The 12,405-nt window shown below is 43.4% G+C and overlaps 2 protein-coding genes across 2 annotated transcripts; one reads left to right on the top strand and one right to left on the bottom strand.

The window, feature by feature from the left end:
- Positions 1-2,091: 2,091 nt before the first annotated feature.
- kcnk15 (potassium channel, subfamily K, member 15) lies at positions 2,092-3,597 on the bottom strand. Its single transcript, XM_056593417.1, has 2 exons — positions 3,315-3,597; positions 2,092-3,095 (listed from the first exon to the last, which is right to left on the bottom strand). The coding sequence occupies exons 1-2, from the start codon at positions 3,595-3,597 to the stop codon at positions 2,092-2,094; spliced, it is 1,287 nt and encodes a 428-aa protein (XP_056449392.1).
- Positions 3,598-7,508: 3,911 nt separating this feature from the next.
- ogfr (opioid growth factor receptor) lies at positions 7,509-12,377 on the top strand. Its single transcript, XM_056593388.1, has 8 exons — positions 7,509-7,616; positions 7,714-7,855; positions 8,785-8,853; positions 8,951-9,032; positions 9,134-9,212; positions 9,565-9,631; positions 9,838-9,986; positions 10,241-12,377. Exons 2-8 carry the CDS (start codon positions 7,739-7,741, stop codon positions 11,370-11,372), a joined length of 1,695 nt encoding a protein of 564 aa, XP_056449363.1. The 5' UTR covers positions 7,509-7,616; positions 7,714-7,738; the 3' UTR covers positions 11,373-12,377.
- Positions 12,378-12,405: the final 28 nt, after the last annotated feature.

Genomic DNA, 12,405 nt, shown 5'->3' on the forward strand with positions numbered 1-12,405 from the left:
TTCTCTCTTTCTTTTTTTCACTCCATAAACAAATATTCACATTTAGTTTGCCCTTCTCCTTTCCATTGTCCACATCAATTGGTCTGCAGAGAGCATCTTGGCTTGCTGGATGTTAACAGAGATAAGTACCTATATAAATAAGAGATAAATAACCTGTTCAGTGTCCCTGGTTTGCCTTTTAGGGATTAATCATATTTCATTGCTGGGAGATATCTTAAATGTTGTTGGGACAATGGATTCTTTATAATGGATTACATTATATAACCCCGTATAACCAACCTGACATTCAGTGTGTAATGTGCAGAGCCATTAACAGCAGTTAGTACTTGTAGGATGAGGAAATGAGCATTGAACCCAACTTACAGAAAATGAATAATGTATGCAGTCGCTCTAGCTCTCTTGCCTCTCACTGTGGCCAAATTTGTAATAGGCCTGATGTGGTCTCAGCCGTCTTCCAACATTCAACCGTAATTCGGCTCCTAGCCTCTAGAGGTCCCTGTTAGTAAAGTTATCATGCTTTGCTCGCCCCTTCTCAATATAAATCTTGTCACACATCCATGGTATCTTATGGCTGACATAGAAGGCAATAACATCGATAGTAAATATCCATGTTTCACTGCATGCATGTATGTAACCGTCTTTGTTTGTATGTATTGTGTGTCCACAGCATTCACGTTATTAAGTAACAAAATTAGAAATATGTTATATGATATAAATCCACCAGGTTGCTCTCTACATGGGATTCTGTACAAGTTCTCCTGCATAGAGTTTAAGGATATCAAATGAAAAAACACATATTTATCTCTGAATAATACAAAACAAGCTGAGCAAACGCTACAATTCAAAAGAAAAAAAACACATTAACACAATGTCTTACCACAAACTGACAGAATTCACTTAATTGTACTGGTAAAATGTGTGCAATTTATCATAACATATTTATCAAGCCACAATGTATGATGATGCTTATGCTAATTTATAGAATCACTTGTTTAGCTATTCAGCAATTGTGAATAGAAAATATAATTCTAGATATTGAACTAGATAGATGGATAGAAAGATAGATAGAAACAAGAGGTCTAGATGGACAGGCAGACAGACTTAGAGAAAAAGTAATTATACGTGTTCACTAAAAAAATAGAAGGACTCATTTGTTAGTAATCTCCTATTTAGGTTTAATAGACATGGTGGCCAATTCTCACACATTACAAGGAAGACAACTGAGATTCTTGAAAAAGAAAATCGGACAGAGTTCTGCTACATACCAGACATGTGCTACATCCACTAAATATAAACCACTCACGTACAGAGTATTACATATCTGCAGAGGCGCTGCATCCCATTAGGCATACCAGGCAATTGCCTGGGGCCCCGCAATTGCGGGCCCCCCCCTCCCCGTCAACAATCCTCTGCCTAGGGCCCCCACACTCCCTAGAATCGCCCCTGCATATCTGTATATGAGCTGCACATAAGCGCACAAGTGTGCACTGCAAAATGAATTTGCCCTTCAATAAGAGGTAATGAGGTAAAATATTAAACAGAACCCGATTTTAAAAGCCACTTAAGTCCTGTGCTTTTAAAAGGGCTTTAAGGCTCTTTTTTTTATAAAAGATTAATGACATCTTTAATCTGACCCAAAAAACATGGAGACATCTCTGAAGAGTTATAAGACTCGCTGTCCTAAACCACGGCTTTGTAGCCTACTGCATATCTCGCTACCTAGAACTCCTAACAACCTCGTTCCCTTTTGAAATGTCCAGGTACAAATCAATGCTGATGCAAAGAAATACATTTGGAAAGATGTGTATATTAAACCCCATCTCTGAAAGTGTCTTCACCCAGCACTCATGCAGTTCATCGCATGCTCCAACGCCCTTCTCATGCATTACTTTGGCTCACATGCTACAGCAAATAAATAAACCAAAACACAAATACCCACTCATCCCACATCCTCATCGTGAAGCAGTGGTGTGACCTATCCAAGCAGTAGAAAGTGTCCTTAGACATGCACAACAGGTGTTCAGTGAAATCATGTTGTTGTTGTTCTTTTTGTGTATCGATCCCTCATCACACACAACCCCTGGACCCCCTCTACACCGACTTCCTACGGGAGCGGGGGAACTCCCCTGAGCTGTGCCCGGGCGAGAGCACGCTCCCTGGGGACGAGAGTCCGCTGCGCTGCCCCACTGAGTCGGGCGAGCGGCCCTGGATCCTGTAGGACACGGAGTTGTAGTACACCGATTGGTGGTGCTCGCAGCCCGACATGAGCGGGCTGTCGCACAGGCCCAGCTGGTAGCACACGACGCAGGAGCACAGCGAGCCCAGGCTGGAGTCCGGCTGCAGGCCACCTCGCCGCCGGGACCCCTTCTCCTCCCGCCCCTCCATCTGCGGGGAGATGAGATTGGTGCGGCTGGTGCCTTCCTCCATGGGCAGGAAGAGGGTGCTGCTGTTGCTCCGGCCACACCGTCCCCTCATCTCTCCTCCTCCTCCTCCTCCTCCTCCTCCCCCCCGCCGCCTCTCTCCGCCCTCCTCCCCGCCGGCTCCGCGGAGGGCCAGGGGGGACCCTATCAGGCCCCTGTCCCGCTTGATGGAGGCCCGCTCCTGGGCGTCCCGCCGTTCGTCCTCAGTGTTCATGGTGAGGAAGCGCAGCACCACCAGGTTGAGGAAGGCCCCGATGACTGTCAGCCCCACCAGGATGTACACGAAGCTGAAGGCCACGTAGGGGGTCTTCTCCTGGAGGTCGCCCTGCTTCTGCAGTGCCACAAAGTCCCCGAAGCCGATGGTGGTGAGCGTGATGAAGCAGTAGTAGTAGGCGTGGAAGAAGCTCCAGCCCTCGAAGTGGGAGAAGGCGGAGGCACCCACGCACAGCGTGCCGATGCAGGACAGGAAGCCCACGAACACCATGTTCTCCATGGACACCTGGATACGGTGGAAGCCCAGGCACTGTTTGGCCTTGCGCAGGAGGTAGCGCACAAAGGTGTTCATCCTCTCGCCCAGGCTTTGGAACATGACCAAAGTGAGAGGGATGCCCAGCACGGCGTAAAACATGCAGAAGACCTTTCCTGCATCGGTGCCTGGAGCTGCATGTCCATAACCTTAATGAAGAGGAGGCCATTACTAGAACAGTGTGAAGAAACACATGATGCTGGCCGGTGAACAAAACAATTAGTCAATTAGTGTCAATTCCTATGTAATATTGGTGGAATGTGTGTGCATTTCCCTTCCAATATACAACTGTAAACGAATTTTGCAGTGCGCTTTTATGTCAATATATCGTTTCCAAGAAAAAAAATAAAGATGCAATCTGAACTCACCAATGGTGGTGATGACTGTTATGGCAAAGTAAAAGGATCCCGCAAATTTCCACTGCGTCCCCGCGCGATGGGGCTCCGCTTGCATCACCACTCGCTCGATCTCCAGGTAGTCGTCTTCGGAGAAGCGGTACTTCTTCTTCATCTCGTTCCGCTTCTTCTCCAAGACGCGCCTCCGGGAGGACTCGGACTCGGACTCGAGCGCGTCGAACACCGCGGCGCCCACCAGCAAGTAGGAGAACATGCACAGGATGAGCGACAGCGTCCGGATGTTCTGCTTCTTCATCTTCCTTCGACTCGCTGGGAAAAAGTACGCTTAATGAGCGTGAAAAACAGAAGCCACAGTTACAGGTGGTGGTGGTGGTACTGTTGACAGCACACACACACACACACACACGCACACGCACACGCACACACACACACACACACACACACACACACACACACACACACACACACACACACACACAGGCGCGCTGCACACACAGACCTCCCACCACTATGTATTCCAGTCGGTTGCGTTAAATTGAGCCATCGACGTGGTTTGGAGAAGAGCTGAAAGCTTCGGTCGTGTTATCATTAACTCTCTCTGAATCGATAATTTATAAACCAGAGCATTTTCGCGTTTTTTTAATACTGGAGCATTCGGCATGGGCATGTGTTTCTGTCACACACACACACACACACACACACACACACACACACACACACATACACACATACACACACACACACACACACACACACACACACACACACACACACACACACACACACACACACACACACACACACATCTACTCCCATGCGCGCAGAAGGGACTACAGGCTACAACGCTGACTGTGAATTGTTTAAACAGTTAAGCCCAATTAATTTGCCGTCTTTATTGCACGAAGGATCGGGTGGCTACAGACACAACCGTTGTGTGATCTTATCATACTCAGCCGCCTCATGCTTTAAATACCCCTCTGTATCTGTATCTACGAGCGCTCTCCAAGTCCTTTTTTCATTTGATGCTCGCAGAAAGTCAAACTGTAGGTGATGCCGGTTGCCATGGTTACCCTGGCCGGCGAGCAGCGGAGAGTGGGATGGATACTTGGAGGGAGGCCATGTTGAGCACTAGACCACAACATTAGAAGGCTAATTGTCTTTCCTGGCCAAAAATAATTAAACGCTTCTAGCGACCTGTGTATCCTGTGTTATTCAACCTGGCATTTGCATTAACATTTAAATAAATACTACTCTGACACAAAAAGATCTGCAGCGCTCCATTTGGACCGGCGGTACAGCAAATGGCAATTAAGTTATATTAAGATGTATAGCTCATAGTATCGTTTCTATGTCAACCCTTACACTACCAGGTGGATGGTTGGGTTGAGCACTGCATAAACTGTTGTTCATTAGTGGTCTTGCCTCAAAGTGTGTTAATGAATGCACTTGAGTTCCACTTTTAATTTGCATGGATAACATCTTGGTTGATAACAGATGCGTACGCACTAAGTTAACCATTACTCCACATTATGGCCTTCATTTGCATCCAGGTGAACGGAAAGTCCTGTTGCCAAGGTTACATCAACCTGACTTAACCAAGTCAGCATGAGTGTTAAAGGTCACGAAAGGCCCCCAATAATATAGATCTGTCTTTGCCGATGGTTGCTTGCTTCCTATGTTGAATAAAACATTGTTTTTATTCAAACATTTCTTGGCTTCATGTTTTGTCTTTTTCCCTATTCATTTTTAAATGAATTAGCATTTCATTCATAATTTGTTAAAACTAACAGGTTATAAAAGGTGATTTTTGTGGTAAAGGCATTTTTTTATTTATATTCTCAACATTAGAACATATGATGTGAATGATGTGTGATCATAATGCATAATGTATTCTACATTCACTAATATGCTGAGCACAGCTCAGTCGTTCGGTAATACTGCGTAACGGATGTTGTCCAGCATGCAGCATGTCCAGCAATGTATGACCCACATGCAGATAGCAATGGGGTGAAACAGAAAGAGTGAGATGATTTGACTGAAGGCATCTTATCCTCATTCATGAGATAAATCCTTCAAAGATAAATAAAGTATTCATTGTAATGGATTTCACATAAAGAGCTAGTATATCATATTTTATGAATAGTACACAGTGACATTAAACAATCCTTAACCATCATCAAAGACATACCGTTCACCTCCCAATGCAAGCTTAAACCTTACTGATTGCTTTGCAGGGAAAATGTAAGAAACTGCCACACAGACGCAGTACCTGGCATCTACAGCAGATCGTCTCAAAATGAATAATGAGGAAGAGAGAAAAGTATGTTGTAAAACATACAAGATGACCTATCATTTGTATAAAACCCCTTTAATCTCGTACAGGGCTTCTAAACTCCAAAGCCATAGCATCCGCTCTCAAAAAGACCATTGAGTTCTTACAGTTTATATTTATAATGCAATAAACTCAAAATACAGGTGTGTGCTTTTGGTGATAACAATGGTGCAAATTACACAACAACAAACAGTGGATAAAGTAGAATGAATTTAGCAATAAACAGTGCTGCCGTTGGGTTTACTTGGGATAGACACAAAAGACTATAAGTAATGGATGACAATTTACAGACAGCTCCAGGTATGGGTTGCTGTGCTGGTTTGTTGTCTCGGTTCAAAGTCCCAAAGGTAAACAAAGGTTCTGTGAACGTTTCTAGTGTAAAAAAACGAAAGACAGCAGTCTGGCATCAGCTTTAATCAGCTTTAATGTTGCCTGTATTACACTGGAACAAAAGAGAGAGCATTTGCCCAGGTTAGGCATTGAGAAGATTTAAAGCATATAGATTGATTGAAAATAACATAACACAAAATTGTCATTCAATTTCAGTATGCAATATTTGGTTGCATTACTTTTTGTGTGTTATTGATCATCATTTATTTTATTTATTTTATTTTATTGATCATTTATTTTAATTTACTCCAAAGTTAATCGTATAATGTTCACTAATCAGTCCCATTGCTCTCATCACTGGGACTGATTTGACCCATTGCATTGAAACACAAAGTCACAACAGCGGCATGTAGCAGAGACGCTACAGCGAATTCTAGATGCCTGCACATTTTTTCAGTTTCCACAGTAACTAAAGACAAAAATAGAAACTCAATCTAGTGGCCACTCATCATTCAATTTCATTTGATAACGCTGGATTCTATTTATATCTAACTAATGTATAAATGCCAAGATACCGTATATTGGACGTTACAGACATAATTTTGGCTCATTTGTATGATACAGGTACCATACATTGTGAAAAAACGTTCCCAGTAATCTTATTGAGTAAGTGAGTGAGTGAGTGAGTGAGTGAGTGAGTGAGTGAGTGAGTGAGTGAGTGAGTGAGTGAGTGAGTGAGTGAGTGAGTGAGTGAGTGAGTAAATTCTGTGGGTGGGAAATTAAGGACCTTTTGCAGCCAGTTGGTGGCAGGAATTGAATGATATGTGGATGTACATGTAAAAATCAACGGCTGATCACGTTCTCTCTACCACCAAGCATAACACTCAGAATGTTTGTAGAACAGCGCCATTGCTGTTTTTCCCAACTGGAATCCCTGGCCTTGCAGTTTAGAATGCCGTCTGGTTGAGTTGCTCGCAGGTAATATAAGGGCTAGACAGCTGGCCTGTGAGGAAGGGTTCTTTGGAGTCGAGTAGTCTTTTTCCATAAATAAGAGGTGCCTTTTCTTAGTTCAGTGGCGCCACAAGTTGCTTGGCAGAGTTTATCAGGGAGACATCTTTTGTCCCTTTAGGGGCACCTGGATGGGGTCGGGTTCAACGTTTAATGATCTGCTGAACAGGGAACAAAAAACTGCAAAAGTTGTATTGCTGGGCCTATGAGAGCGGACTAAAAGGGTGGCCTAAGAGTGGAACTTCAAGAATCTGAGGGTTTCAGTGCAAGGGTGCCACCGAACCAAAAAAATGTTTTCTTGTTGTTTGAGAAGGTATTCTATGAACTTCAATTAACTCTGTCAAGCCTTGTGGATTTACATCCAAACCAGTGTGACTCCTTATTCGTCGTTGGACAATGACGTCCCCTAAATTTTAAGAATTAAAAAGAAAAAAATTACTGTCCACTGTCCATAGATTTCACTATTCCTTTTTTTTCCACCGAAAATGTAACCCTTGGGGTTCTTAACCAAGTGGGCTGGCACAGCAGCTCCGTTACTGCAATCTCACGAACATCGAATATGACGCTTACTTCACCCCGGCGCAGCCTCCTCGGTTCCGCGCTATGCCAACGTGAAAGGATGTCGGGAAGGCTGGTCGCTTGAGGTCTGGGGCTAGCACGCAGTGGGGGGATTCAACAGTGTGGCGCAACTCATGTCTCATCTTAGATATAAAACTACATCGTCCGAATCTTGTGCTCTAGCTAGCCTTGGTGTGTTGGTGTAACGATGGAGGACGACTACGTGTGTGAGTACGACTCGACCTGGGACACGGAGAGTGATGGAGAAGAGCAGACCGTGGGGAGACCAACCCGTCGACAAGATAAAAACAAACCCTGGGCGTTGGTACGTACCCCCTCTGTGTTGTTTTTGAACCAGATCGAGGGGCCCTCGTCGTGTCAGGTGTCAGACCACGGCCCGGTTAGGTGAACGGTCAGCAGTAGGCCAGTTTCTTGGTTGTTCTTCTCATAGTAATTGCTAAGCTAGCTTGTTGCTAGCATGCTAGCCACTGGCATTAGCTAACTTTTCATAGGTTTCATCTATGTACAACATTATGCCGGGCAGTCAACTCGTTTTTATCTAGTGTTTAATTTGATCAATACCTCACTTTAGGTGGTAGGCCCATAGCAATGACATTCACGTTACCATGTTGTCGTTTCATACTAAGTCCTATGCAACAGCGACCATCTCACCAAACGTCAATACATGGTAATACGAATGTACCTTCAACCATCGAGGGGAGACGACAATCTTAGTCAAATTGCCCCATAAAATCAACACTTTGTGCAGGCACATTGCACTAACGTTAAACATTTGAGAAGACGGGGTGTTTGTTTCCTGCACAGATCAACCTATCCGGTTGGTCGAGTTAGTTCCTAGGGGATCTTCTGCGGTCTGGATGAGCCTGACCACACGACACCTCAAGGACAAACGAAGGAACACTTATTTGATTTAAAATGTGTTCATTATTGGAGACTGTGTAAAGACGTTTTGTAAGACGGTTGTTGTCGCAAAGGGCAAAGTTGAAGGATGTCAGTTATGTGTCAAAGCTAGAATGGCCTGGTTTAGATCACCATGGTTGCCAATGCCATTAATGTCGGCTCGCAAATGCACATAGATAGCTTGCTTATGTTTACTCCATACAGTGTACAAAAGGTTTACTCACGAATATATATCGTATAACAATGGCAATTGTTTATTCCTTTGTCTAAATATGTTGTCTTCCCTATTGGGATATATCTGCTCTGATGATATCATGATTAAACGATTTCCAGCCATGGCCGCATACGTCCAGGAATATGAGGGCAGCAAAGGACATGCAAAACTACAGGCGGGGGTATCCAGTAAGTCCTAACTCAAATTCAACTTTGCCCTCAAATAAATTACGAGTTAGGTTGAGATGTGCTTTTGTTTATATGCCTGTTTGTAATGTCTTTGCAGAATCTCACAGATGATGAGTGTTCAGAAGACAAAATGAACAATTTGAAGTTTTATCTAAACCAGTTTCCCTCAGCTCCTGATGGTAACTACCAACGTTCCAATACATGTGTTAAACAGTTGTTGTTTTTACTTCTATTAGTTGTCAAAGGTTTAAGGTTGACCTTTTTGTTGCTTCATTTGTAGATGTCTTCATTGAAACTTTTCATAAAGAATGGAAGACTGACTACAAGAAGCTTGAGAGGGTGCATTCCTACATCCAATGGTAATATTGAACTATTAACTATGCTTTGTTATGTACGTTTTGATACTTGATTTTGCCCATACAAATCTTAATTTGATTAAAATACAGTTACACTATTTAGCTATACATCTAATTGAAGGAAGCTCGCTGATTATGTTTCAGGATGTAGTGTGCAGCAGACAACATTTAAGGAGATTATAATAATAAGTATTATTATTATTATTATTATATTGAATTAAGATAATTCACAAAGGTTCCTATAAATAATGCCTTGATTGTAGGCCTTCCCTTAATGGCCAAAGTTGCATTTCAATTTTACATAATGTCAAGTTGTCGTATTACCCAGTAATCATTTGTAAATTCTTTGTCAAAGGCTGTTTCCATTAAGGGAACCAGGAGTGAACTACATGGCTTCAGAACTTACGAAGAAGGAGATTGAGGTGAGTGGGAGTCTTTTTGGTTCCTGTTAGAATATTGTGTGTCCTTTATGGAATTGGTTACATTTTGAAGTATCATGTGTGTATCTAATTACTACCATGTTTGAGTTAGACATGACATGTTATTTTATGATTTTCCAAATTTCTGTTTCTGTCAATAACATTTGCAGTGATTTCATCATTTACTGAATCCATACTTCGGTTCTTAGGCATTTAAAAAGAACGACGAGGCCAAGGGGAGACTGGTCGAGTCCTATGAACTTATGCTGGGGTTTTATGGCATCCAGTTGGTCAACAGAGAGACGGGCGAAGTCAAACGTGCTGACAACTCGAAGGAACGCTTTGGAAACCTTGAGAGGTATGTTTGTATGATACAAACGGATCAGCCAAACAGACCTTATCTTACCTTCAATCAACTTTAAGTTGAGTTTTGGTGAAATTCTGTGAACAGACTATTATCGAAAAGTCATAATTCTATAATTTTGTTGCCTGAGTTGCAGCTGTTGGGATGATGAATGGCGTCATTTTGTTTTGAAGATGTTCCCTCATTCACAATTCAACACGGATGTTAACTCACTCTGTTGTTGTTCTCCCTGCCTTCTTTTGTACCAGGAACATGCACAACAACCTCCGCATCACACGCATCCTGAAGAGTCTGGGCGAGCTGGGCTTCGACCACTACCAGGCCCCGCTGGTGCGCTTCTTCCTGGAGGAAACGCTGGTCAAGAAGAGCCTCGGCAGCATCAAGCGCAGCGTGCTGGACTACTTCCTGTTCGCCGTGCTGGACAAGCAGAAGCGCCAGGAGCTGGTGCGCTACGCCTATCAGAACTTTGAGCCCAAGGACAAGTTTGTTTGGTGCCCGCGGAAGATCCTCAAGCAGTTCAAAAGAGCGGAGAAGAAGCCTGACGCAGTGGGGAACGGCGACGGGAAGGAGGATCACTCATCCCGGGGGAAAGGCAAGGACGGGGAGGCAGCCGGCGGTGCCCAGAAGGAGGAGGCGGCGGCGGCGGCGAGAGCTGATGGCACTGCAGACACTCAGAAGAGCGAGCAGACGACGAGTGGAGACAAAACCAAGCCGTCTGGAGCGGAGTCTAAGCCGGAAGCCGGGACTCTTGAAAACGGGAATGCCAAGGCTTTGTTAGTAGACAACCATAACGGTTGTGACACGGTCGAGGATGAGGATGCTGGGAATGTTGATGATGATGATGAAGATGACGGTGGGGATGACGACGACAATGATGATGATGTTGATGATGAAATGGACCAGTCAGTAAGTCCTGATCCTGTTACAAATGTAGTCCCGGACAGCAGGGACCCCAGTTCATCAAAGGACATCACACCAGAGACGGTCAGTGTTATAGAGTCTGAGAGGAAGACGAAGGATGAGGGGGAGGACGGCAAGGTGCTGCAAAGCAGTACTCTAGCAGTGGACTCGGCCAATGGGCAGATGGAGGAGAAATCATCAGTCACCAACGCTCTTCCCATGCATACAAGCCCGTCAGCAGGCCCCAAGACAAAGCCAGAGGGCTCCTCTAAGTCCTCACCCTCTCGGCCCTCTGGGAGGGAGGAGAAGATCCCCAGGACTGACTTTGGGACAGAGGAGGGCAGGAAAGCTGCGGAGGTGTCGAGCGAGTCATTGCTTAGTGTGAATAAACACACTGATGAACAGACTAATGGGAAGGGCTGTGAGGCCATGGACGTTGAGTCAAACCAGCCCACCGCAGGCCAGGACAGGAACTCATGAATATAGACGACTGGTGGACATTAGGTTGTTTCAATGACAATCGCTTAGTTGAGCTTAAATTAAATCAAATCGAATGAAGTGAAATGATATATATTAAGGTTTTTTCTAGCCTTACGTTTTCCTTTTTTAAGGGGCGATTGTTTCTTTGTTTAAAAAAAATAAATAGATACTGTTGCTACATGGCTGTCCTACAAGTTCCAACCAAGAGACCAATCACTGGGACAACAGTAATAATAATAACTACTATTTGATACCCCTACAAAATAATTGGTATTATAGTTATTATTCGTTAAATGTCGTTTTCCCTAAAAGAAGAATAATTTTGAATGAAATTAAAAAAGGTGTATTTAAGTTCAGTACTTTTGCAACTGAAGACAGTTATTTGCACTGATATGTTTAGCAGATTAATTGAACTGTACTTTATTTGATTGAGACATCACAAGATATGTATTTCTGTTGAACCCGCTGTCGAATGGGGAAAATAATTGAATGTCATTCCCCTTAGAATGTTACACAATTGATATGTTTTGTTGCACAGTTGGGGAGCAAAAATTAACACTTTGCCAAAAATATAATAGACTGGTTGATTGTATGTTTTGGCAGTGTATGCAATGCTTTGGTTGAAATTTCAGTATGTTGTATATTAATGCTACGTGGCTGGCTGGCTATTAATGATTTTATTAACTTTATAAAGAATAGTCTATGAGATGTTTTGCCAAAGCCAAAATCTATTCTTAGTTAATTAATTGCAATTCTCAGGAAAATCCTGCAGTAGATATCAGCTTTTGTTACATTTTCTTGTGGCTGCATTTTACTTGGTTAATGACATGGAATGCATCTCAGGATTAGCGTGACATTCAACGAGAATCCTAGAATCCATCTGAAGTGCAGAAGTCTGAGTGGGAAATTACTCTTTAAAACTAATTCAAAGAGATTCTTGACGTTCGTCAGGGCACTATCCTGAACACCTTTCCTGTTGAATAATTAAAAAATAAAATGTTTTAAGAATTTGTATATGCTTTCATTCAGATTG

This window comes from Gadus chalcogrammus, chromosome 1 (genome assembly GCF_026213295.1).
Source record: "Gadus chalcogrammus isolate NIFS_2021 chromosome 1, NIFS_Gcha_1.0, whole genome shotgun sequence".
In the NCBI taxonomy this organism is placed as follows: domain Eukaryota; kingdom Metazoa; phylum Chordata; class Actinopteri; order Gadiformes; family Gadidae; genus Gadus; species Gadus chalcogrammus.

What these genes read in the sequence shown, in the direction of transcription:
- ogfr (XM_056593388.1), top strand. Translation starts at nt 7,739, where the DNA reads ATGGAGGACGACTACGTGTGTGAGTACGACTCGACCTGGGACACGGAG. An exon ending in AAAACAAACCCTGGGCGTTG is followed by an intron (nt 7,856 to 8,784) that starts GTACGTACCCCC and finishes AACGATTTCCAG; the next exon opens with CCATGGCCGCATACGTCCAG. An exon ending in ACTACAGGCGGGGGTATCCA is followed by an intron (nt 8,854 to 8,950) that starts GTAAGTCCTAAC and finishes ATGTCTTTGCAG; the next exon opens with AATCTCACAGATGATGAGTG.
- kcnk15 (XM_056593417.1), bottom strand. Translation starts at nt 3,597, where the DNA reads ATGAAGAAGCAGAACATCCGGACGCTGTCGCTCATCCTGTGCATGTTC. An exon ending in AACAGTCATCACCACCATTG is followed by an intron (nt 3,096 to 3,314) that starts GTGAGTTCAGAT and finishes CTCTTCATTAAG; the next exon opens with GTTATGGACATGCAGCTCCA.